The 27450-nt window shown below is 42.8% G+C and overlaps 1 protein-coding gene across 6 annotated transcripts in view; it reads left to right on the forward strand.

The window, feature by feature from the left end:
* The window catches only part of Ryr2 (ryanodine receptor 2), a 568461-nt gene that overhangs the window by 358320 nt on the left and 182691 nt on the right, over nt 1-27450 (forward strand). For all 6 annotated transcript variants that reach the window (XM_085831287.1, XM_085831288.1, XM_085831289.1 and 3 more), the window contains exons 28-37: nt 1714-1922; nt 3317-3491; nt 10742-10950; nt 12099-12451; nt 13981-14095; nt 15847-16007; nt 17728-17890; nt 18230-18316; nt 21842-22068; nt 25408-26206. In XM_085831287.1, coding sequence (XP_085687413.1) covers nt 1714-1922; nt 3317-3491; nt 10742-10950; nt 12099-12451; nt 13981-14095; nt 15847-16007; nt 17728-17890; nt 18230-18316; nt 21842-22068; nt 25408-26206 — 2498 coding nt within the window. The remainder of the gene's footprint in view (nt 1-1713; nt 1923-3316; nt 3492-10741; nt 10951-12098; nt 12452-13980; nt 14096-15846; nt 16008-17727; nt 17891-18229; nt 18317-21841; nt 22069-25407; nt 26207-27450) is intronic.

Here is a 27450-nt window from a genome sequence, read left to right on the forward strand (position 1 = left end):
TTGATTATGTCCAGGAGAAAGGTACCTGCTAAAAGGTTCATTATTTTTAATGTCAAGTATTCTATTTATTATTTGAATATAAACATCATTTGTCACACTCACACAAGTTAGAGCTGCATACTAAGTGTCTATGAATCAAGCACAATGTGGGCTTTTCTACTTGGAAAGGAGTTCTGTGTCTTTGATAGGGATGTGACTCTTTGGCCTTCCTTGGTGCTTGAAGCTGGGGGGAATCTGTTTCTCAAGGGAGCTCAGCAGGCGCTTGAGCTCATGTGTTGCAGGCTCCAACACACACCAAATACAGTTTAGATTGCTTGTTTTCTTTAATTCCAGTTGATCCAGATTTTCATTTTATCTGAAGTTTGTTTGTTTGTTTTTAAATCAAGAAGCAGAATGCCAAATGGTTGTTTGTTTAAACCACAGCTATTAACCTTAAATCAGAGAAATACAGAGAGTGAATTTTGAGCCCCTTAGACATTTGCAGGAAGATCTTCAAACTGGTTAACTGGGGAATAAAAATTCATCTCCCTCAAATGCCTGCTTGATGGTTCCAGTGTGTTGTGGCAGACCTTTGCTACTTTGTGTTCTTCTTTCTCCCTCCCCTACCCCAGTTTCCCCTCCTAACACCAGATAGGAGAGAAGCAAGGGTAGAGTGGAGAAAGTCATTAGGAAAATCCCCGAATCTAATTTCTTGCCTTTTGTTTCTTCTTTGACTATAACTGTTAACAAAACACAGTCAACTTCCCTAAACTACCAATAAAAATAACTACCCCCAAGAGCCTTAGCATTTCTATACTCTCTGAAAAGTTCTCAGAATTCCAAATGTCACACAATCGCAGAAACTATCTGCAGCTGGCAAAACCATGCCTCATAGATGTCTACTTTTTTGAAGTGTAAGGTTCACAGCCTGTGCCCCAACAAGATCCTTTAGCACCTGTCCTTCATAAGCCAATGAAACAAACCAAATTAATGGTGAAAAGCAGAAGAGAGAGACTGATTGAATGTGACCACACTGAGAGGAGAGACAAATAGATCTCAACCATCTTCAGTATCTGAATTTCAATAGAAGGCAAGTGACTTGCATAATGAGGCAGCCACAGGAAGGTTCTTCCCCACCCCCAGCCCCCAGCATCTTCACAGGCCAGTCCCTCCAAAGGGATACCAGGAGAAGTTGTAAATCTTGTTCCCAGACAGAAGTTCTTTCTCTGACTGCCCCGGAACTTTTTCATCTCCTGGGAGGAGATTGGGGAACCTTCATTTCTAGTGATTCACTGTTTGACTAGTGTGGTGCCAACAGGAGGTGCACAAGGCAGGGGTTATATGCTTTTTTTTTTTTTTTTTTTTAGAACAATGTATTTTTTTTCTCACCTAAGACTTCAAATTCATGTGGTCTGGTAGTCTTCCATTTCTAAACCATCCAGGACTGGATGGCTTTCTTTCTCTGAAAGGTAGTTAGTTTCATTCTGAAAGTGGTAGCAGGAGGACTGACCTGTGTGGTCAGTCACCGAGCTCTTCCCCACTTTTCCCAGGAAGTCCAATCTGGCTTTCTACTGTACTCATAGCTCTATCTGACAAACCAGAAGGTAGATGATGAAGCAGGAGGTGTGGAGTGGGGTAGTCAGCCTTCCAGTGGGTTTTACGACTGAGTTAGGTCAAGCCCTGCTTTTTCTCTTAACTTCCCACCCAATGATCTCCAGTCTCTCGAACCCACAGCCTCGAGAGCCGAGGTGTGCAGTGGTACTGGGGAGAGGTTCCGAATCTTCAGGGCAGAGAAGACCTATGCGGTGAAGGCTGGGCGCTGGTACTTTGAATTTGAGGCTGTCACTGCTGGAGACATGCGGGTGGGCTGGAGCAGGCCAGGCTGCCAACCGGATCTAGAACTGGGTTCTGATGACCGTGCCTTTGCTTTTGATGGCTTTAAGGTGAGTAGCTTGCTGAGTCCTGGCCTATCCCTGCTTGTATGTGCAGATGCCAAAACCCTTTCTGGTCTCACAGCAGACCTTGGACATGTCTCTTTAGTCATCTCAGGATTCTTTATTGCCCTACAGGACCAGTGAAATTTACCAAAAGGTTGTCAAAGAATGAGGTCTTCCTTGTCTATCAGAAATGGTAAAGAAGCCAGTGCTGTGGTGCATACGTTAATCCCAGCATTGAGGGGGGAAGATGAGGCAGGAGGATCACAAGCTCAGGTCCAACCTGGGCTTTGTGTAGAGAGACCATATCTAATCAAACAAACAAACAAACAAACAAAGGGACTGGGCTTTGGTTTCACTCTTGCTGGTGACCAGACATAGTGAACCAGAGCAAGAAATAACCTTCAGAAATGGAAGTGACATTCCCACTTCACCCAGAGACTACAGATAAGGAAAGATGGTTCAACTCTGGGGACACAAGTAGGGTAAGGAGACAACAGAGGTGGGGGGGGGGATTCTGAGTTGTAATGCCTTTGATGCATTATTAGTTTAAAAAATTTAAAAGCAATATGTTATACTGAGACAATTATCAGTATTTTACACAAAGGCAGTAGCACATTATGTACAATCACAATGAAGGTGGCACTTCCAAATTAATTCAAAGGATTCATGTGACAAAGTAACTCATATGAGTAATTTTTTACCTTTAAATGAGTAACACAAACTCACATTTGAAACGTTGTATCTAAGTGTGTTTTTAAGTGGGCTGGTATCCATGTTTGGTTTGGGGCTTGTTCATTTTCACAGATACCTTCGGAGTATTTTTAGGTGTGATTTGAAGATTTGCTGATTTTAGAAAGGAACTGAGAAGTTTCCAGAATTTCATTTTGTTTAAGTAACATCAAGAAGGGGGATTTCATTTTGAGAGAGGCACACATGAGAAGGGATTTTTCTTCCTTTCTTCCTTTCTTCCTTCCTCCTCTCCTCTCCCCTCCTTTCCTCTCCCCTCCTCTCCTCTCCCCCTTCTTCCCCCTCTGTCTCTCTCTCTCTCTCTCTCTCTCTTTCTTTCTTTCTTTCTTTCTTTCTTTCTTTCTTTCTTTCTTTCTTTCTTTCTTTCTTTCTAGTGGTTGGCACCCAGCTTGATTCTCAGCTCTTAACTATACATGCAGGAGAAAAGAAGAACAGCCCATAGCTATAGTACATACAGTTAGATCAACTTTCAAATGGATGAAATAGCATCTGGTTTATTCACAGTCCCTCCCCTGTGTACACAGTAGGGATTTAGACTCCCCTGACATCCCTTTATCACCAGCCTGGCACTAGACTGGTAGTTCCAACTGAGATTATCCTACTGCTGCTGGTCTGTCTGACTCTGTAAAAAGGGACTCTTTCACCTCTCACAGGCTCAGCGGTGGCACCAGGGCAATGAACACTACGGGCGCTCATGGCAAGCTGGTGATGTCGTGGGCTGCATGGTTGATATGAATGAACACACCATGATGTTCACTCTGAACGGCGAGATCCTGCTGGATGATTCGGGCTCTGAGCTGGCATTCAAGGACTTTGATGTTGGTGATGGTAAGAGCCATGGTGTTCTGTCATTTGGGTTTGCAGACAATGCATGGTCAGGCCCAATAGTACTTTTAGGGTGAGTGGGCATATAAGTTGCCTCTGTAAATGTCTGGGCACTATGGTGACATGTGGCTGATCTGATCAAACACCCTTGAGATTATTGCAGCAGAAATGACACCTACCCTACTTACGTAGAGTTTTGATGAGGTGGGGGTATCTGTGTGTACAGCAGAATGAATGGTGGCCACTACAATGGTGTCCCACAACATTAACCCCTCATTCAGAACATTCCTGGTCCATCAGTGGATTAGAGCATTTTCTTATCTACTAACTTTATAAGAAAGGAGGGAGAATCTGACATGGCTCAGGAAGTCCCTCTGTCAGAATCTGGAGTGACAAAGATGACTAAAGCCAGGTCTCATTTTCTTGTAGATTGCTGTTTGCCAGAGAGGTTGATACTTTTAAATTCTATTCTGTGGGTAAATTCTACCATAAAGACATCAGGGTAGAGGTTTTGCAAAACACTAAATTAAAAACAAACAAACAAACAAACAAACACCCCAGAACTAGCCCATGAGCCGACTATATCACTTTCGGGATATTCTCAGAGAATCCTTTGTCTTACCACAGCGATGCTTGCTCATGCATGTTCTCTGCTGCTGCTCTGTTCACAATAACCAGGAAATGGAATCAGCCTAGATGTCCATCAGCTGATGGATGGAGAGTGGAAATATGGTATATACACACAATGGGATTAGATACAGATGTGAGAAAAAAAAAAGGATTCTGAAAAAAAAAAGAGGATAGAACTGAAAATCTACCCCGACTCAGAAAGACAAATAAGTTCTTTTTCATTTTTGGGTTTTTAATATTTCTATATGTGCATATGCATGAACATGGGTCTAGTTATATATACGTCTTGAAACTAGAAAAGGAACCATGAGAGGGGAGAAAGGAGGTCTTGAGGGTCATAGAACACACAAGGCACAGGAAAGGGAGCAATGGGGCTGGAAGGACATGGGGTGGGGGAGGAGGGAGCGTGAAAAAGGAGGAAAGACAAAAACAAGTGCCAGAGTGAAACCTATTGCAGTATCAGTTCTAATTAGCACACAAATTATGTGACATCCTCTTAATTGTCAGGTCCCAGAAAATAATGTAATGCATTGGTTGTTATCTCACAAGAAAAAAAATGGAATTAATCTTAAGTAACATAACAGGGAGGCAGTCACACCATCAGCCAAAAGGTAGCATTAGCTTTCCTCTTCTTCTGGCTTCCCAGATTCAAATTTATAAGAAATAAAATTTGTCCCGTATTGTTGCGGCTCTATGTGGCTTCCTGTCTATATTTCAGGAAGGGTCCTTAGGAGATGCTCACGATCTGATGTAGCTTCTTCGGTTGTAGCCCCAGCTCTGCTTTCATGGCTGTGCTTTCTCTCAAATCCCAGAAGCTGCTAGCTTCTGAGCTGTGCTGGTATGCTCAGCACACAACCTCTGCTTTGGGACCAGAGGCTCACACCAGAGAAAGCAGAATCTCATCAAAGCCATCTGTTCTATACCACAGGAGGCAACTTCCCCATAAGATGAATAAACTGTGCCCACAGACTTACAAACAGGGTGGGCATGTCTCAGACTGGTATAATCAGCTGAACTCATTTGCATTAATTATGCTAAGACCCGATGCCAGAAAAACTTTCTTTAGTAACATATCACGGGGCTGCTAGTGGTAGAATGTCACTTAAGGTAACTAGCTAGAAGATCACAAATGTGGAGGGCAGGGAGGTGGGACTAGTGTTTTACAGTTGTTGGGTATGTACAAAGCTTGGTGGAGATCTGCTTCATTGTGTTGGGATATTATTCCCTTGAGACAGTGTTTCTCACTGAGCTGGGAGCTACCTGGCAGTCAGCAAGCCTCTTGTCTTTGTCTCTTCCTGCAGTTGTGGAGTTATCAGTGGATGCGTGTGGTCAGGCCTACTTCCTATGTGTATGCAGGGGATTTGAACTAAATTCCTCCTGTGGGTGCAGTTAGCACCCTTAGACTGAGTGAGCTCCCAAGCTTGTACCCCATGGCTACTTTCTTGTTTACTTATTTTATATTTTATGTATGTGTGTTCATTGATAAGGGCCTTCAGTTAAAGGCTCTTTTGAATTTGTTCACATCTATAGCCCCAGTGTGTAGATCAAGAACATACCCTGGGTGTTGACTAAATATTTGCTGGGACAAATTCAGTAGTGTTTGAAGTAAGAAAGTAACCAGAAGCAAGGAGCAGTAAACTGAGGGTTTTGGACCAAGTCCCTGTCTACCATCTGCTTTTATAAATAAAGTTTTATTCTACTACATTATAGCTATGTTCAGTTATGTGCCTTCTGTCTATGGAACTTTTACATTAAAATGTATTTATATATATATTCCATTTATTAATATGAATTCCATGAAAATGACTCACTTGTTGCTTTCTATAATTGATATGATTAAAATTAAATTAAAATGGACTAGAGATTTGGCTCGCCAATTAAGAGTACTTACTGCCCTCAAGGAAGACCCGAGTTCAGTTCCCACCATGCACATTAGGAAACTGACTACCACCTGTGTCTCCAGTTCTCAGGGATCTGATATCCTCTTCTGCTCTCAGTGGACACTTGGACACATGTGATGCACATAAATTTATATAAGAATATACATAATATTAAAAATATTTTTATAAAATTATATGAAAGACAAGAGAAATTTGATGTTTAGTATATTTATCTCCTTCATAAAGAATTGAAAAGATGTTATAAAAATAAATCTCTTTTCAGCTTATTATAAATGCTATTCAAAGGCATAAACATTTCAAATGGAATTTAATTATCTTACCAACTCCTTGAGAGATGCTAACTCTGAAACTCTTTAAGAAATGGTATAATCACTCTTGTTCACTCTTCCCCTAAAAGGATTCAATTTTTGACACTGCTGTATTAGTCTTATTGTTCTTTCCTGTTTTGTTTGATTTGTGTCTATAGTGTCTCTGTATATATATATATATATATGTGTGTGTGTGTGTGTGTGTGTGTGTGTGTGTGTATGTTCATGTATATCTGGAAGCCAAAGAAAGACATTGGCTATCTTTCACTGTTGCTCTCAGCCATATGGTTTTCACTGAACCCAGAACTCACTGACTTCTGTAATTGGCTGGCTAGTTAGCTCTCGCATCTCTCTTCTCCTTGACCTCCAGAGCTTGGCTTAACAGACATGTACAACCACACCTGGCTTTCTTATGTAGGTGGACATCATTTAAATTCAGGTCCTTATGCCTGGGAAGCAGTTGCTATACTGAACTGAACCATTTTCCTACTTCCCAACTATTCCTTTATTGACTAATAAGATGAATTTTAATGGCTGCCCACATTTCATCTTGTGTATATACCAAAGATAATCATTCTTTTCCTATAGGTAAATTGATTTCTACTTACTTTTCTATCTATAATTGAGTCCAGTGTACTTCTATGAAAAGCTGTAGACATATTTTACTTTAGAACCATAATCCATGTTTATTGTTGCGCTGTTCACTATAGCAAAGAGAGGGAACCAACCTAGCTGTCCATCGACAGATGGATTACGAAAACCTAGTACATGTTCAAAATGGAATGCTACTCAGTGCAAAAGAAATATGATTTTTTTTTCCAGAAAGGAAACAACTACATTTTTACCCTCAGTTGCAGATCCTGGCCTATAACATATGTGTAAGTATAGCAGAATGTGTAGAAAGAACAGGAAGAGGAAACTCTTAGTGAGGAAGAAGGACAGAATGTAGATAATGGACACCTGAGTCATTAAAGATAATTAAAGTTAAGTATTTCTCTAGGTTTAACCCTGTCAAGGACTTTTCATCCTTTTGTGGTTGATAAAACATAAAGTATATTAATAGTGAAAGTGTGAGATCCAGTCTGAAGCTTCTCAGCTTCAACAGAACTGTTCCTAATGTGGAGAAGATCATTGAGATGGGTAGACATTGGATCTGGCTCATCTTGCTCTTCAATGTCTTTTATTTCCAAGTTATTTTCAATAAATCTTTAACTATTGAAAAAATTTCTATCATGTATGTGTTAAAGAAAAAGGGATTGAATCTCAGGGAATGTACGCAGTATGCAGAGGGTTCAGTAGTAGAACTAAGGGTGGAATGGAATGAGGACTTAGGTCCAAGTCTCCTGAGTGTCTCTTGTCAAACCCTCCACAGGACTATTGTCCGAATGCCCTGCTCTTAGACACGAACTGTTCTGCAACAGTTACTGAATCCTCCCTTTCTATCCTCCCTCTGCTCCAAATACCACAGTCTTGGAAAAATAGCACAGGATTTGCTTAACCTTTTCCCTTATCTTCTGGCCCCTTGGTAGATGGTGAGCAGCTTGGAGCTCGTATCTCTGTGTTATTCTTAGTTTTTCGCACATGGCAGTTGATACTTGTCAAATAAGGACACATGCGGTTGGAGGTTTCTCAATTACTATGAGGAGGATGGTCCACATAAGTCTCACAACTGCTCAGGGGGATAAGCAGGGTTTCTGGTGCAGGGTCTCTTTACTGGACCCAGCACTGAGGGTTAGGCTTAAAGAATGTGGCATACAAGCAAGTGTCTCTGTAGTACTTCAACACATTCCCTCTGGAAAGGATGTTATCAGGCACTCTTTTATTAAGTGAAGTGAAGTGGTGAGAACTATCCCTTGTCTCCATAGAGAGTGCATATTTATTGGGAGAAATTTGTTGAAGGACACAAGAAAAGGGAGATGCAAAAGCGCTCAGAGTCTTTCTACTCTGAAGCTTATCCAAGCAGAGTTCGTGTTTTATGAAATACTTGCATGTGACTATTTTCCTATGTACAGATGATTCTTTGAAGAATAAATGTTCAAAATCAAATGTTTATTCCATCCAAGAGCATATATATTATTAAAGCAATGTAGTTATGAATAGAGATTTAGTTTCTTGTTCAATATATAACTCTTTGTATGTATTACTAGTTATCTTAATCTTTTAAACAAAACGACTTTACATGTACAACAAAAGTCATCAGAGAAGCACAATTAACACCCATAGGTCTACCATGGAGGTATTTGCAAGTCTCTAGTATCTCCTAAGCTGGTAATGCTGCCGTAAACACTGTGATCAAAAATAAACAGATGTTCCTTGTCCAAGGAGATGACTCTATCTTATTGTCTCTTCAGCGGTGTCAGCTAGTGGGTTACACTTTCTAATCAGCACAAATGACTTTCAAGTGTCTCCTATCCATTCTATTTATCCCATCCATCCCTTTGACTTTCCGGGGACCCTTATTTACGGTGACTTTCCTGACTGCTGGAGCATGGGCTGTCAGGCCCAGCTGCAGCTGAGTCAAACTTAATCGCAAGCTGGTCATTAACCCTTCTTGGTGCTCAGTTGGATATGTCCATCCCCCATCCTTGGTGGTAGCACCACTGCACAGCCATCCCTTTGCATTCATACTGATGGAAACAAACTGGAAGAAAAACATTGGATGTTATTACTTTAAACTATTGTGTTATATTCTCTTTATATGTTTGTTGATATCTGTGTGCATAAGCCAACAGTGTGCTAGTGTTTCCAGAGGCAAGAAGAGGGAGTTGGGTCCCTGGAGCTTGAGATATAGTCAGTTGTGAGCAGCCCCACGTGACTGCTATGAACTGAATTCAGGTCCTCTGGTAGAGCAGTTCCTGCTCTTAGCCACTGAATCATCTCTCTAGCACCAGGGGAATTACTGACATGACTTTTTCTGTCTTCTGGCATGAGGAATGGGTTATCTAATATGGGGAATCACGGATGTGGCTTTTATTGTCTTTTGATATGGAAGCATTGTCTAATTTGAAACTGCCAGTACAAGAAAGGAAGTGTGAATCGTAACTGAACACCATTTTCATGTGGGATCTACTCAGACCCTCTAAGCTGTTCTCTGCATCCTCATGGACTTTGCTCATGTGGCTGACTACCCATTATGTAACCATTATATGAACATGAATGAGAAGCTGAATGGTGAAAATGGAGAGTGGAAAGGGTACTTTCCTCTGGGAAAGTGACAGCCCACATCTGTTGCCAAAAAATTAATTATACTATGTAACAACCTCCACAGTTGATTCCAAAGATCTCAAGGAATTAGCAGAATTATGACAATTTTGTCTCTTGTCTAATAATGGGAAGATCAACTAAATCTGCCTTTTGCTAGATTAGCTGATCGAGTATTTTATTAGTTTTTGTCCCATTGTCTATATGCTTTAGTGATATATATATATATATATATATATATATATATATGTATATATGTGTTCATATAACTTGGGCATATTATATCTGTATATGTGCATATATGGTGATATATAATATGTAATATACACTCATATATATATATATATATATATATATATATATATATATATGCATGTTCTCTCACATAGACACACACATATACATTTCCTCCTGCCTAGTCTTAACTCATTCCGGGAGGAAGAAAAATATCTCTTCAAAGATGAGAGGAGCTATGAACAGTTTAAAAGTTTTGTTTATTTTCATTTTATGTGAATAGGTGTTTTGTCTGCATGTACGTGGATCTACAAGATGTACCTGGTGCTCAGGGAGTCCAGATTCAGGTGCTGCATCCTCTGAAACTGGAATTACCCATGTTTGTTATCTTCCCTGAGGGTGCTAAGAATGATACCCAGGTCCTCTATAAGAGCAGTGTATCTAGGCTCTAGGCCATCTCTCCAGCCCTAGAAAACTTTTAAATGTTTCTTTCCAGCCATTTTCTCCTTGAGAATACATATGAAGAATCTAATAGCATTGACCGTGTTTGGTGTTTTGACATATCGGGCCCTTTGACTAGCTGAAGAACAAAGCAAAGGGAACCACATTGCCTTTGGTCCTTGGTCCTTGGTCCTTGGTCCTTCCTTTCGTTTGTGAAAGAGAGATATATTCCTGATGATTGTGGAGGTAGTGGACAGGAGGGGTCCTTGTAAGAATGGACAATCCAAGATTCCTGGGGGACCAAGTGTAGTTTTATAGATCAAGTGGAGGAATGGACTTTCACAAGGTCTGAGGATAGCAAATTACAATGTCACAACCTCTACTGTCATAATTTTGGTGTTTCTTCATTACACTCTGTGTGCTTTCTAGGTTGATGGTTTTCTCAAAACCAGGACTCATGAAGCAATCCGCTCGTTATGCTGTGCTAAGAGAATCCCACTTTCACTACTGAAGATCTGGTTTTCTGTTTCTGTTCCAGGATTCATCCCTGTGTGTAGCCTCGGGGTGGCACAAGTAGGCAGGATGAACTTTGGAAAGGACGTCAGTACTTTGAAATATTTTACCATCTGTGGCTTACAAGAAGGCTATGAGCCATTTGCTGTTAATACAAATAGGGACATCACCATGTGGCTGAGCAAGCGGCTTCCTCAGTTCCTCCAGGTCCCATCAAACCATGAACACATTGAGGTTTGCCTTTCCTTTCATAATCAAGCCTTTTCTCAAAACCAGAAGGACGTTATCTTATGAATGAGACCGTCTATGTAAATAGCAATTTTTACGTTGTGAAATGCTAACTGGTATGTGTTCCATAGTAATGGGCTCTAAGCAAAGGATTAACTACTCCTCAGGCACTTTATCCAGCAGCTGGGTTATATGCAAAGACAGTGTTGGGATAGATCTGAATGTGTACAGCTGTGACATGAACGGTTCAGTCTGTCTTTAGACTTAGGGCAGTACTTGATCATTATAGTTATCCTTAGGTAGCTACAGGGAATTGGTTGTATGTTTCACTTGGATACTACCATCTGTAGATGCCTAAGTCCCTCACACAAATGAAAATATTCCCACAGAATCTACACAAATCATCCTATGCAATGCCAGATGTCTCTAAATCACTTATACAATGTAATGTAAATGCTAAATAAATACTTGTATTATATTGATAAGGACAAGAAAGTGGCCAAATTCAGCACAAATATTTCCTCGAATATTTTGCATAGGTGTTCAGGTAAATCACAGACATGGAACCTGTGGGTAGATAAGTCTGACTGGGTAGCCATAGCATGGTGCTCTAGCTTTGTAATCTCCTACATCTGCTTAGCATGGATCATCTTCAGTGTCTGTCTACAGGAAATGCATTGGTTATTGTTAAGGCCAGGAGATGGACAATGCTGATTAGAATGGGAACTATCGTTTCTTAGTTCTGTTTCTTGTTGCCATGATAAAATTACAAAACAACTTAGGGAAGGAAGGGTTTATTTTAGCTCACAGCTCTAGGTTTCAGAGCCTAGCTTTCCGTTCATCACAGAAGGAAAGTTCCAGCAGTGGAACCTTGAGGAAGTTGGCTTCATCACATCCATAGTTAGGAAGAAAAGGCAGTGATTGCATGCATGTGTCTGCTTACTTCACTTTCTCTACCCTTAGATAAGCCAAGATTCCTAGTCTAAGGAATAGCGCCACTCACAGTGGGCAGGTCTTCCCACCTCAATTGATGCAGCAAACATCACTCACAGACATACCCTCAGTCCAATAGAGTCTAGATAATTGCTTTTCCTAGGTGATTCCACGTTGTGTCAAGTTGACAGTCAAAACTAACTGGCTTCTTCCTCTGTTAGGTGACCAGAATAGATGGCACCATAGACAGTTCTCCATGTCTGAAGGTCACTCAGAAGTCCTTTGGTTCTCAGAACAGCAACACTGACATCATGTTTTACCGCCTGAGTATGCCCATTGAATGTGCCGAGGTCTTCTCAAAGTCGGTGGCGGGAGGGCTGCCTGGTGCCGGCTTCTACGGGCCCAAGAATGATTTGGAGGACTTTGATGTGGACTCTGACTTTGAGGTTCTGATGAAGACAGCTCATGGTCATCTTGTGCCTGACCGCATCGACAAGGACAAAGAGACCCCCAAGCCAGAGTTCAATAACCACAAAGATTATGCTCAGGAAAAGCCCTCACGACTAAAGCAAAGGTGATTAGCAGAGATATAGTGTGATGGCTTGTCTGGACTGGGGTTCTGTGTGTGTGTGTGTGTGTGTATGTGTGTGTATGTGTACACTTGAGGGAGATACACTTACATTTAAAAGAGAGAAGGTGTGTGTCTTAGTCAGGGTTTCTATTCCTGCACAAACATCATGACCAAGAAGCAAGTTGGGGAGGAAAGGGTTTATTTGGCTTACACTTCCATGCTGCTGTTCATCACCAAAGGAAGTCAGGACTGGAACTCAGACAGGTCAGGGAGCAGGAGCTGATACAGAGGCCATGGAGGGATGTTCTTTACTGGCTTGCCTCCCCTGGCTTGCTCAGCCTACTCTCTTATAGAACCCAAGACTACCAGCCCAGAGATGGTCCCACCCACAAGGGGCCTTTCCCCCTTGATCACTAATTGAGAAAATGCCTTACAGTTGGATCTCATGGAGGCATTTCCTCAACTGAAGCTCCTTTAACTCCAGCTGTGTCAAGTTGACACAAAAATAGCCAGTACAGTGTGTGTGCATTTTTGTGTTTGTGTGTGAGTGTGTGTGCACTTGTTTGTGTGCGTGTGTTTGTGTGTGCGTATACTTGTGTGTATATGTTTGTTTTGGCTAAAGTTGGTTACCTGGTTATTACTCTTCTCACTCTGCATTATTTTTGGATGCAAGGTCCCTCAGGGAACCTGGAGCTTACCAATTCTGCTAGACTTGCTGTCCAGTGAGCTCCAGGAATCTCCCTGTCTCTGGCTCTCCAGTTTTATGATTATAGGCAGATACTTCTGTACCTGGCTGTTTAAATGGATGCTGATGACCCAACTCAGGTCCTCATACTTGTGTGGAAAACAGTTTCCCTATTAAGCCCTCTCAATAGAATCTTAAAACTCTGTATGCCAGGCTGGTCTGGAACTCATGCCTGTTTTAGCCTTTCATGTGCTGGTCATTTCAGGTATGAACCACACCGGTGAATGCTCAACTACAGTATGCTTTTAAGTTACATGGCTATCACATGGCCCACGCTGTAGTAGACAACAAAGTTTTTTAATCTTCTTCATTCATTCATTCATTCATTCACAAAAGATTGTACAGAGGAACATAACACAATTTGTGTTTTTCTAACTTGTGAGCTCAAACGCCGTCTGTTCAGAGTTATTTATGTTTATCTTCTTGGTTGAGACTTAAAGAGTGTTCACTCTAAGTATTATCTTCCATGGCCAGACAGGAACTTACTATAGCATTCCTTCCTGCATTGATCATCTTTCTCAAGTGCAGTATTTTTGCTACTCTGGTCACGCAATCTTTTGTCAGAGGGGGCCATCCTAGGAATTAAATGGTGTTGAGTGAGTCCCCTCAACATATACCTGCTAGATGTCAGAGTGCTTCCTTCTCCATCTTGTAACAACCAGAGACATCTCCCAGTAGTCAGGTGTCCTCCAGGAACAAAGCTGTTCTGTTGAAGACTGTTTGGCTAATGGTGTCTTACATGAAATGGGTAGATCATGTCACTGATTGCTCCTCTCACATGTTGCAGATTCTTACTTAGAAGGACCAAGCCAGATTACAGCACAAGCCACTCTGCAAGACTCACTGAAGATGTCCTTGCCGATGACCGGGATGACTACGAGTACCTGATGCAGACGTCCACAGTATGTGTCTCGAGCACTTCGTGCACTTCCCACCTCAAATACTATACATTGATATATTGTTATGGGCAGTGGTCTTTCTGCTTTTCTTTTTGGTAGGCAGGGTCTCATGTAGCCCAAGCTGGCTTTGAACTCGCTTTGTAGCTGAAGATGACTGAATTCGTGATCCTCCTGCCTCCACTTCCTAGGTGCTAGGATTATAGGCATATGCCATCACAGTCAGGTTAGATGGTGCTAGGGACGGAATGCAGGGTTTCCTGAGAGATGGGCAAACACTCCACCAACTTCCCCAAGTCCGTGTTTTGTTTGGTGAGACACCATCTCACTATGTAGTCCAAACTGACTGACCTTGAACTAACGACCCTTCTCCCCCAGCCTCTGTAGTAAGGCATTATAGCCATTTGCTATATACTCAGCTGAATAGCATTTCAAAAATAAGTATCATTTTAGTATTATATTTAGTATTTTACTTTAGGCATATTTTAATGATGCATATTTTGAAGCAAAACTTTGAATTGTGATATCTGTTAAGAAAGAGAGCTATTTTAAGTAATTGTCCTTTATGGACAATTACTGTAACTAAGACTTTGATGTGCTGTTTCCTGTTGAAATTTAACAATTCCACTGAACTTTTCAAAGTCCATATAGTTTAGTTCATCTTAACAAGCTGACTGAGAGCAGGTCATTTATTGTGCTTTATAAGGGGTTCAACTTTTGTTCTCTGCCATTTAAATTTTTCAGAAGCATGTATCTAGAATGGCACGTTGGAAAAATTTAGTTGTGTCTGTTATAGAGTACTTCTGTGTTTAAAAATTATTTGTTTTTATTTTATGTGTATAAATATTTGCTTGTATGTATATGTGTGCATGATATGTATGCAAAAATAGGGGATACACACCAGAAAAGGGCATTCAATCCCTTGGAACTGAATTTTAGGCAGTTGTAATCTCCCATGAGAGTGCTATGAACTGAACCTAAGTCCTCTACAAAAGCAGCCAATACTCTAAACTACTGAACTGTCTTTCTAGTCCCCGAGTGCTTCTATGTTTGAGTGTGATATTCATGTATTAGAGCCAAACCAGTAACTTTGAAGTGTTACATATGAGACAAAGGAGAAACTGCACATAGGCAAAGAGGCCTGCAACGGAGGTGAAACTCTAACGTGCTTGCAGACATTTGAAAAATTGAAAATTTACATCTATCTCTATCATCTATCTATCTCTATTTTTCTCTATCTATCTATCTATCTATCTATCTATCTATCATATCTATTTATCTATATCTATTTTTCTATTTATAATCTACATACATGTACATATGTGTTCCCATATAAATGTGCATACACATACCTAGGAATGTACAAGTATGCCATTATTGTTATAGATAATCTTAATATCTTATTTGTGTGTGAGTGAGTGTGTGTGTGTGAGAGAGACAGAGACAGAGAATGCTGTGTGTAGGGGGTTGTCTATGAATGTCAGAAGAGGGCATTAAATCACTTGAAGTTGCAGTGATAGACAGCTGTAAGCCATCCAATATGGGTTCTTGGTCCTCTGGAAGAGCAGAAAATGCTCATGACCACTTAATCTTAATCCCCTTTGAATACTAACCCCCTTTGCCTATACCATTCTCATGCAGCCAAGCCACTTTAAATAAAGAAGTATACTCTTAGAGAATGCAGAGGCTCAGATGCCACGCACACTTTGTTTTGTCTTGCTTCACCCTGCCCACTCTTGGTTCCTCTGTCTCCACAGTACTATTACTCGGTGAGGATCTTTCCTGGACAAGAACCAGCTAATGTCTGGGTGGGCTGGATTACATCTGACTTCCACCAGTACGACACCGGCTTTGATTTGGACAGAGTGCGCACAGTGACGGTCACCCTCGGAGATGAAAAAGGAAAAGTGCATGAGAGGTTGGTTCTTACGGAATACTACGCAGAGTGAGGTTCTGAAAAAGAAAGCATCACTAGGTCTAGGTACTCCTGTGTCTTCAATTTTGTGGTCAGAATATTTTCATTTTTAGGATGCTGTAATTAAGCCATTGATGTCAATGACCTCTTTTCTTATCCATACAAACCAGCAAGGAATCTAAATATATTAAGAGCAAAAATAAAGCCCTATAATAAGAATACAGCCTCCTTTGGGGTAAGATCATATGTTCTCCAGCTGGTACAACTAAGGACGTAGGTTGCCAGTACATGGCCTTTGTACTACGGAGGAGAAGTGGGTGAGTCGAGGTGGAGCGCCTGTGCTCTGATGAACCCTGGGGCCTGACTGTGCAGTGGGGAGGAGAGTTCAAAGGCAGATCGGGCTGGAGCTTAGGGTGAGGCCAGGAGCGCACCTTTGACCTCCGACTGAGGAACAGTGGGTTCTTTCCTCAGCTTTGCCCTTGACTCGCTGTGTGGCCTTGGGTAAGTCAGTTACACTTGCTGTGCCATCCTTTCTCATTTGTAAAACGCCGAACTCAAACCAAACCTTCCAAAAAGTGAAGAAGGCCATCTTCCTTGCAGAATAAGACAAGAGAAGATCCTCCCATTCGCTTCTGCCCTGTGCGCCCATGCGGTCCTCTCTGATCTGCCGTGACAGGTCTCAGAGAGAGGCTTCCATAGTGTTGCTTTTCCTCTTCAGCTGAGCCATCCTTCTTTGGTGACCTGGGAAATGCGCTGTCCCTCCCTTGTCACCACCGCAGACAGATGAGGGCTTTTGCAAAAGCCTTAAAGAGTATTTGATATCAGCATGGGACCCCAAATGGCATGTGTTTAATTTTCAAAGATGGCAATGACATAAGGAAAACCCCATTTGTATAGAACGCTGTGATTACAGGTTATTAGAGCTAGAAACAGAGGATGAGGGAGAATCACTGAGGACAGGGTGCCTAGCACTAAGAAATGCAACCTGCATTTGGACAATCCGAAAAGGACTCTATTCCAGCCTTTTTGTTTTTGCCCCCTCCCCCTCCTGCCTGCCTCTGGTCTTTCCTTGCTAGTCATGTGATGTGTTGGCTGTAGTGCAAACACAGAGAATGGAATAGAGCTTTCCAGTGAAGGCTCTGGTGAAGGTAGAGTCAGCTGGAGTTTGCCGTCAGCATCATCTACTTAACTGTTCTTTGTGGCAGCATCAGAAAGTGTCCATGAAGGCGTCATATCATTTCAGTCAGATGTATGACTGCAGTAGTAGCTCATACAGAATTTGATTTTGATAGTCTTTAGAATGAATTTCCTCCCAAGTCTCAGAACAAGTGTGTGGGGTGAGAAATTCAAATTTGGATGATTATTCTATCGTTAACTTTTTTGAACCTCAGCAAAAAAGGGTCCAGTTTGGTTTGAGATTTTTTTGCTTTGTTTTGCAGAGGAAGTACAGATCAGTTCTTATTTGGTGCCAAGCTCATTGGCCTGTCTCCATTAGGTGTAAAATTCAGACACTCGACAGACCTGATGCAGACTGTCCCCTGCAGTCAATGAAGTACTGCTCAGAATCACAGACTCGGCCCCATTTTGCATCTCTCCCATTACAGCATGAGCTTGTTGCTTGCACAGCATAAATTAGGCTTAGTTTGCAAGATACACTCGCTTTCTGTCCTAGCTGTGTCCATACAAGGGTACAAATGTGGATCGTTCTTTCTCTTTAATTCAGCATCAAACGCAGCAACTGCTATATGGTGTGTGCAGGAGAGAGCATGAGCCCCGGGCAAGGACGAAACAACAGCAACGGGTTGGAGATTGGCTGTGTGGTGGATGCTGCCAGTGGGCTGCTCACATTCATAGCCAATGGCAAGGAGCTAAGCACTTACTATCAGGTATGCAGTCACAGATGGCTTTAGGCCTTTGCTCCTGCTAAAGGGAAATGTTTTCTATGGTGAAAAACTCAGAAATTAAGAGGGACGGAAAAGAGAAATGAGCTTACGACATGTGCAATTCTCTGTTGCATATCTGCAGAACTGTAAACCTTTCAGGGTTAACAGTATTTCCCTGTGAAGTTGTTATGAGCCCAGGGGTTATTGACAGGATATTCGCCAGGGACAGTTGAAAGGGACAGTTTCAAGTCTCCTCTGTTACCTCTTGGTTGTCATAGAGGAAATGCTTTTTTCCTCATCTTCTCTCTTTGCTAACAGTGACACTCTCACTTGTCATTTAAGGTGGAGCCAAGCACAAAGCTATTTCCTGCCGTTTTCGCGCAAGCTACAAGTCCCAATGTTTTCCAGTTTGAGTTGGGCAGAATAAAGGTAAGAAAGACTGAGTTTTAGATTTCGATCGTTGATAGAATAAAACACTCTGACCAAGAGAAGCGTGGAGAGGAAAGGTTTCCTTTCAGTGTTTACTTCCAGGGAAGAGTCCATCACTGAGCAGTCAGGGCAGGAGCCATTGAGGAATGCCGGTTTATTGGCTCGCTCTTTGGCTTGTTCAGAAAGCTTTCTTATACAGGCTGGGGGCATAGTGCTGATTACTCCCACACTATGCTAGGCACTTCTACGCCAGAGGAGCCCATTGTGAAGACAATTCTTGATTACTCATTCATATAACACACACACACATACACACACATACACACACACACACACACATACACACACATACACACACACACACACACACATACACACACATACACACACACACGTGTATATATATATATATATATATATATATATATATATGAAAATAATTTATGAGTGCTTTGGCTGCATGCATGCATGTGTAAAACTTACATGTGTCTGATGTCTACGGAGAAACCAGAAGTAGGTATCAGATCATCTGAGATTGGAGTTATAGATGTTGTCATGCCTACTGTCATGGAGTTATAGCTGCCATGTCAGTGCTGAGAACTAAAATTAGGTTCTCTGAACCAACTCAAGTGCCCTTGGCTGCTGAGGTAACACTCCACCTGGAGTCTATGGCTTAACTGAAGTTTCCTTTGCCCAAGTGACTTTAGGTGGTATTAAGATGATAATAAACCTAACCAAGACAGACACCTTCATGATAAGGCATTCCTATTATCTTCTATTTGTGCCTAGCGTGTACTTCTAAAATAGATGCAGTATTTTATTATCACCAATATAGAAATTCTTTATTATTTTATCTATATTTAAATATAGCTAAATCACCAATATAGTTATTCTTTAGAGGAAAGATAGCCAAATTTGAAAAACTCAGGTCATTGTGATAACATAATTCAAGAGTTTCTTTGTTTTGAATATAGAGTTCAATAAAGCAAAGCTTATATATATTAAAAAAAAACCTCAGAAATTGCAAAAAATAAAGTAATCAATGATAGGGTAACCAGATGTCAGTTCTTGAAACCAGGCACTGAGGAGGGCATGACCTATGGGGCTCTCTGGAGACATAAATGGAAGAATAGCTAATCTACACTGGATGGAGGAGGTGGATGATATTCAGGTTGATTATTGCTAATCAATGTTCACATGGTACATTTACCAGGAGAAGATCCTCCTGGTAGAGGAAAGAGTGAAAGTGATGGGTGCTAAGGGCATGTACTTAGGGAATCCTGCTGGGGCCTTCGTAGAGAGAGGCAGTTTGTCCAGATTGAGAGGAACATGGCACAAGCTATCATGAAAAGTTGGCATGCATTATTGTGTGGAGGTATTTACTGACATTTGAAGAGGGGCCTTGAGTTCAGTGCAATTTGTCCTGGGATGGTACTGATAGGACCATGGAGGTACAGAATGAGAGCAACCATTGGTAAGTGTGCACTGGTGTACTGGTGTGCACTGGTGATCTGATACTGTGCACGTGGGAGCTGTGTTGAGGTCCTTGAGACTCAGAAAGGAGAGGAACTGAAGGGTTCATACTGCTTCCTGGGAGAAGGCAGTAGGGCTCAACAACTGATTAGTTTAACAAGATTACCTAAGTGGATTTGGGCACTGGAGGCAAGGCTGAATATGAATACTTCAAGTTTATTCCAGTTTGGGTGGTTTGGGAATGTTCATGGCACAGCTAGATGAGCTTCTTGAACTAAGGAAAGAAATTGGATCTTATCATGTGGCTGTAAAGTTGGGTGCCAGGCACTCTCTAGGTGAATGTGGATTGTTGTGTTTCCAGGCTGAGCCAGTGACCTGCAGCTTGCTTAGCACATTTGCTGAACAACACAACGTGGTTCTCAGGGTCTGTTTAGTGGAGGGACAACAGCATAGATAAAAATCTTACCACCCTTACACTCAGTATTTTCTCAACGAACTTACATAGGTATAATGCATTCATATATACTTACATATCTATAGTTGGAGATTAGGGCTAGGGAAAGAGGGCGGGGCAAGACAGGGAGACAGAGAGACAGAGGCAGGCAGTGAATCTGGTTGACTCAGTTAAGGGAGGGGTATCAGTGAGCAAGGCTGGGAAGAAGCTACCAGGAACGTTTGAGGAGAACTGAGGAGGTAGGTTACAGCAGCCACTGCATGTGCAGTCTGAGTGGCAGCGGTCACAGGTCAAAGGCGACACAGAATGGTCAGTGTACCTTGAGCCAACGGAATGTGTAGATGCATTATCAAGGAAGACTTTTGGGGAAGGGAGCAGAAGAATTTTCACAAAGTGGTAGGAGAAGCTATCTCATGGAGAATTCAGAAAGCGATGTGGCGTGGCAAGAGGAGTGTGTGTGGATGGAGGTCATTTTCCTGCCCTCTCTCCGCTGCTTTGTGAGTTCCCAGGGATTGACTCCAGCAGGTGAGGTTTCCTTTAGTCTTGCTATTTGTAGTGTCACACTACAATCTGAGTGATCCTCACTGCTTAAAATCACAAGTCAGATCTTAGCATCCCATTGCTCAGAGCACTAACTTCCATGTCTGAAACATCTGTGATCTCTATCCTTTCCCTCCTGTCCTGCTTTTCTTTACATTTCCAACAAGATAAGTGAAAGCTGTAAGAGGCAAGGGCTCTGTTTGGTGTAGTTCATTAACATATCCTCAGTATCTAAAACAGTGCCTGGGCTCTGTAGTAAATGTCTTTTTTGAGTCAGAAGAGGGAATAAGAAATAGAAATATAGGGAAGGAGAACTCCCATAAAGTCCAGGGCTCTCCAAAGGGCAGGAAAAGCTAAAGCTGGAGCAGAGATGGCAATTATGTTGTTGCCGTAGGCTCCTATTGGAGGCAAGCAGGTAGGTTGTCAGGATCGTACATGAACTGATACTTTTGAACAAAGCAGAGCCTTTCCTTCCGAAACAAGAGGAATTAAGGCTGGCTGAAACAGCCAATTCCAGGCTGGGAAAAAAATAAACCATGCTGGTTAAAGGCAAATTCTTGACTTTCTTGGGAGATAGGTGGGTTTATCCACTCAGCCATCTCTGTATATTGCAGGCTAGATAGAATGCGCTTAAAATGGGGGAGGAGAGGGTGACAGTGGGTAGATGCTGAGAGCTTAGTAGAATCTCCTGAACTCAAAATGTCTGGTACTCAAAAGGGTTGCCAGTGTCCTCTGGGCCCAGCCCTGGGTAGCAACAGGATGGATACAGGTTTAAACTTGGTCATACTTGCATGACACTCATGGGGAAGACACATCCCTAACTGTTCTCTGTGCCCCAAACCCTGACATTTCATCTGTTTTCTCAACACATTTTTCTCCATTTGTTCTTGCAGGAAACTTTAAGCCAGTTTTCTATTGTGTCTACCTGTACAATCTTACCTTATGCATTTTCTTTTCACCAGCTCTTTCCTACGTAGAATATGAGTCAGTGTGTTGGCAGCCGCAGGTGACATGAACAATGACCTCCGTCCCACTCTCTTTGCCTCCCTATGCTCTAGAATGTGATGCCTCTCTCCGCGGGACTGTTTAAGAGCGAGCACAAAAACCCCGTGCCCCAGTGTCCTCCACGTCTGCATGTGCAGTTCCTGTCACATGTCCTGTGGAGCCGGATGCCCAACCAGTTCTTGAAGGTGGACGTCTCTCGAATCAGTGAACGCCAAGGCTGGCTGGTGCAATGTCTAGATCCTCTGCAGTTCATGTCCCTCCATATACCTGAGGAGAACAGGTGAGCCGTGGGCACTTTTCACGGTTTGATGTGGTGTTTGGATTTAGAGTCTCCGTGAAGGGAGGGCTGGGTGTTTCAAAAGAGTGGTCTGGTGCCGAAGGTAAAATGTGAGGGCTTAGATCTCCAGACGCCATGGGCAAAAAGCCTAGCATGGTGGAATGCCACCATCCCGCCATATAATCCCAGTGCTGGAAAGGTAGAGATGACAAGCATATCTCTGAGGTCCCTGGGCAGCCAGCCTAGCCCCCACCCCAAAAGTGAATGGCTCATGGGAAATGATAACCCAAGATTGGCCTCTGAACTCTACACATGTGCACACATATGGCACCCTGCCCTACACACACACACACACACACACACACACACACACACACACATACACAATGGCCTGTGTAGCTCAGGCTTAAGTATATTTCTCAACCACTTTGTTATTTATGAGACTTACTAAAGCAGTGATATTCAGAACTGGAAGAGCATGGGTGAGATGCTAAGAACCATATTATAAAATTCTTCATTTTGACCATGTGAAAAACTGAGTCCAAGAAGCTTAAAGAGCAAAACCATGAAGACCACGAGAGTACTTCAGGAGCAGGCTTATGCGTGCTCTAGGCAGCAGTGGCAGTGTCAAGGCCAGAGGAGGCCTGCTTTCTGGTTCCCAGTCTATCCCTGTGGCTACCCTTAAAATCACAGAGGTTTCACTTCAGCCATCTTAGTTATGGGTTGGGAGCTAAGGTTTGTAGGCTGTGCAGCAAGGTAAGGTATCAAAGTAACATGGAAACACTAGACCCTAAACTAAGTGCACACTTGGTTTGAAGACAGAAGCAAGACTCATTATACACCCTGACTCTCCTTCTCAAGTCTGCAGTCTAAGAGTAATGATAGGAGCTAGGCTGAATTTTAGAACTTCATCAGAGTTTGGTCAAGGAAGGAGAGTAAGCTATCCAAGCCCTTTTATAGGATGACTGTGACTCAGTGGTCAGCCCAGTTCCTGGGTATACATGGGCAACACTAGTTGGAGTCAGTAGGTATTATATAAAACATTATATACATTATATAAAAGAGTAATTAAACTTCCACTAGAGATTTTCCTTTATGTGAGTACTACAGCTGCACTGAAAGAAAAAAAGTAATCGGAATTAGGTTTCTGAGATGGCAAAAGGCACCTGGATAACCACAGCAAGGGAAGACAGGTTCTCAAGTGATAACATCACCCTCTAACTAACCTTAGGGACCAGTCATGACCTGGCCTGTGCCAGGTTCCCCTGCAGCCACAGGGAAGTTTGATAAGACCTGTTTTCCTGAGGGGAAGAGTCCCCAGTGGCATAAGAAATCATTGGAAGTTGAGGACCATAGTAGGCATGTGCCAGCATTTTGTATTTTCCCTAATGTACATTGTAATTGTTTAATTTTAAGACCTGACCAACCTGAAACTTGCCAGGTAGACCTAGATGCCTTCAAAGGCAAAGGGACCTGCCTGCCTCTGCCTCCCTGGTGCTAGTGTTGAAGGCATGAACCACCATGTCCAGTATTCTTTTTCTTTTTCTTTTTTCTTTATATGTGTGTGAGTCATGGGTGTTCAGGTTCCTGTGGAGGCCAGAAAGGGCCATTTGATTTTCTGGAGTTGGAGTTATTGGTAGTTCTGAGTCACCTATTGTGGGTCCAGGAAGAGCAGCAAGTGCTCTTAAGTTCTGAGCTGTCTCTCCAGCCTTGCGATTATTTATTTTCTTCTTTGGGAAAGGAAGTGGCCTGGCCTCTTCAACTGGAAAGGGAGCTCTTCAATGGCTGCAAGCTTGCTTGTGCTCTTTATACAGTGCTCAATGTGTTCTAGACAGAAATGAATAAAGGAATGCTATTGAGCTATGGAATAGTTCCTCCTCCAGAGCTGCTAAAAGTCTGAGTTGTGTTTGTCACTGTGACAACTATCAAACTACCTAGAGGAATCAGCAGCTCCCACCTGAGCACTTGTCTCTGGCTCCAGTTCAATGGGTCACGGGTCCTCTATTGCTCTTCCAGGCTGACAGTTGAGAAAGCAAACAGTGGAGGAAGGCCTTTTTGGATGAGCAGGTCTTTCTTTTCATGAAGGTTATGTCATGGTTCTGCTTCTAATGCCAGTGTCTCCTGTGTACTATCTATATGATTTAAACCCAGTAGGACATATGGATATATCCAAGAAACCATGTGCAATAGCAGAAATGGCGTGTTAGGTATTACCTGGCCATGTGATAATGTGGAAACAGAGTGAGCTGACCTACATGCCCAGGCTGACATAGATGAGGTCACCACCAACAGAGATGGTTCTTAGGGCAGTGGAGGGCGGGATCTGCGAAACTCACAACTAGTCAAAGTGAAGTGACTATGCAACTGTAGAGTGCTCATTCCCCAGATGAGACATCTTTATTACCCCTCCCTCAAGGCTCAGAGAACCTTGTGGAGGAGGGAATAGAAGGACTGTCAGAGCCTAAGATCAGGGCAGATTGGAGCAAAGCATGGCCTTCTTTGTATGACTGAGTCCCTGAGCTTACAAATTCCCAGTAGCTGCTGAGGCCATCTGCATATGACCTGCATGAGATCAGGCCAATCAGAATTTTAGGATGGACTGGAAGGGCCTCATTAAAGCCCCTAATAGAGTGAATGGCAGTTGATGGCCACTGGGAAAAGACAAGTCAGTTTTAATTTATTTAAGGGTGTGTGGTCCCTAGTAGGCCTCTCACACTCCAGTGGATGCCCTCCCACCCATGAGTATATGAAGTCATCAATGAATGAATAAAATAATAATTTTAAAAAGGGGTTCAGGAAGTTAGCTTTTTATTTTGCAAAGAGGCAAACACCATTTGCATTTTCTTGTTTCATGAGCTGCATGCATGTACCCTGCATGGGTACATGTGGGTGATGTGGGATCTGTGCAAGATGCCCGAGCATAGTTTACATCAGAGGATGAGAGCTCTGCTCACCCATTTCTGCCCTGTCAGGGTCATAGTGAAGAGATAGTGGCACTATGGCTCAAGGAAAAGCCTTATTTTTTCACTTCATGTTAGCTTGTTGTAAAAGAAAAGGCAGGATTCCCCCCACCTCCAAGACTTCTCAGGCTCTGGCATTGGGAATTCCCAAGCTTGGGCTGAAACACTCATGTCTAAAAGGGTGCTTACAGCCTTACTACGAGGGAGGATGAAGGAAGTTCTAGATGAACTCAGGATTGACAGGTTCAGCTTAAATCCTCTAAGTAAGAAGATGTGTAAGCCAACTACAAATGATTTGCAAATACTGTGAAGCCACTAAATGTCAGAAAATTAAAAGATGTCAGTGCCTGCTCTCTTAACTCTCCCCTCCTCCCTTCCACAGATCTGTTGACATCTTAGAGCTGACAGAGCAGGAGGAGTTGTTGCAGTTTCACTATCACACCCTCCGCCTCTACTCTGCTGTCTGCGCCCTTGGGAATCATCGGGTGGCTCACGCACTGTGCAGCCACGTGGACGAACCTCAGCTGCTCTACGCCATTGAGAACAAGTACATGCCTGGCTTGCTGCGAGCTGGCTACTATGACCTGCTGATTGACATCCACCTCAGCTCCTATGCCACTGCCAGGCTCATGATGAACAACGAGTTCATTGTCCCTATGACAGAGGAGACAAAGAGCATCACCCTCTTCCCTGATGAGAACAAGAAACATGGCCTCCCAGGCATAGGCCTCAGCACCTCCCTCCGGCCTCGGATGCGCTTTTCCTCCCCGAGTTTTGTGAGCATTAGCAACGACTGTTATCAGTACAGTCCCGAGTTTCCCCTGGACATCCTCAAGGCCAAGACCATCCAGATGCTCACAGAAGCGGTGAAGGAGGGCAGCCTCCATGCTCGGGATCCTGTGGGCGGGACCACGGAGTTCCTCTTTGTGCCCCTCATCAAGCTGTTCTACACCCTGCTCATCATGGGCATCTTTCACAATGAGGATCTGAAACACATCCTCCAGTTGATCGAGCCCAGTGTGTTTAAGGAAGCTGCCATTCCAGAGGAGGAAGGAGGCACCCCCGAGAAGGAGATCAGTATAGAAGACGCCAAGCTGGAAGGCGACGAAGAAGCCAAAGGGGGTAAAAGGCCCAAGGAAGGCTTGCTCCAGATGAAACTCCCGGAGCCAGTTAAACTACAGGTAACTGTGAAAAAAAAAATGGAGGGACTTTCAGAATTGCTAAGTGTTCAAGTAGTAAAATTCACCTGGCTTCCTTGCTCTCCCCTATTGCTCTTTATAAATGAACTTTCTACTCTTCACCTTCACAGTTCACTACCCATTCATTTGTGTCTCCCCGTGTTTCTTCATAAGCATTTCACCTCTGTGATAGTTGTGTGAATCTGGGGCACAAGCGTCCCTTTCCTTCCCCACCTCCTCTGTTGTCCGTGTGAGAACACGCACATACCCCTCTGCTTAGAAAGCAAGAATGATCTTTTCCAACATGGGCATAAGAAGTCTAGACATTGCCTGACTTTGTGTTTGCCAAGAATTATAGAGTTTTCTTAATTCACGCCTCTTCGATGGTTTAGTTTGACATTTGAGTCATTGGCATTAGTTCATTAGTATTTAGTTTTGCTCATCAACTCAGTCAGAATCAATGAAAGTTTTATTCTGGGCCATGTGCCTGGTGTAGAGAGAAGGAAACAGGCATGACCTCTGCCTTCCAGAAGTTCACAGACTCTAGGGAAATTTGTACCTGATCATGAATTTCTTTTTAATGTCATTGCCAAAGATGAATCGCTAGAAGAAAGATCTCTTGGATTTCTGTTAGAAAGAGAAAGAGGGGTCTTTGCAGGTGGTGATTTTTCAGCTGAGGTCTGGTAGAGAAGCCGAGGTTTCCTAGGGGCATCCAGAGAGCCCAGGGGGATTGGGTAGAGGATCCCAGGAGCTTTATGCACACAGCAGGCAGCACAGCACAGGGCCTGAGACTAGAGAGGCCAGGTGGTGTCTCCAAGGCAAGCAGAGGAGACAGACACACTTATCAGCAAACATTTCTCAACAAATAGTCTGCCAGTGAAAATTTGTTTGGTTTTTCTATAAGAAATCACTGAGTTAGCCACTTAAGCAGTGGGCTTCCACCTCATGATCAGTTTGTATATGACCACCATATTCTAGCCCTGGATCAGGGATTCGATGTCTTTTGGCTCAGCAATATTCACAACTGTGTTCTTTCTCATAAACATACATTACCACACCCTTCCTCCAACAATTAAGTTATAACCCAATTGCGTGTATTTTGAAAGAAAGGTATTCTATTTTCCAACTAATCATGAAAACCCTCCCAGAAGTTCCCTTTGTAAACTCTTCCTTATTTATTCATTGGCTGCTGTGCCTGTGGTACCACAGAGGACCTCTGAATGATTACCTCCTCCGGGGGCATGTAT

The sequence above is a fragment of the Mus caroli genome, unplaced genomic scaffold, assembly GCF_978045245.1.
Source record: "Mus caroli unplaced genomic scaffold, Mus_caroli_1 scaffold_15, whole genome shotgun sequence".
NCBI classification, from domain to species: domain Eukaryota; kingdom Metazoa; phylum Chordata; class Mammalia; order Rodentia; family Muridae; genus Mus; species Mus caroli.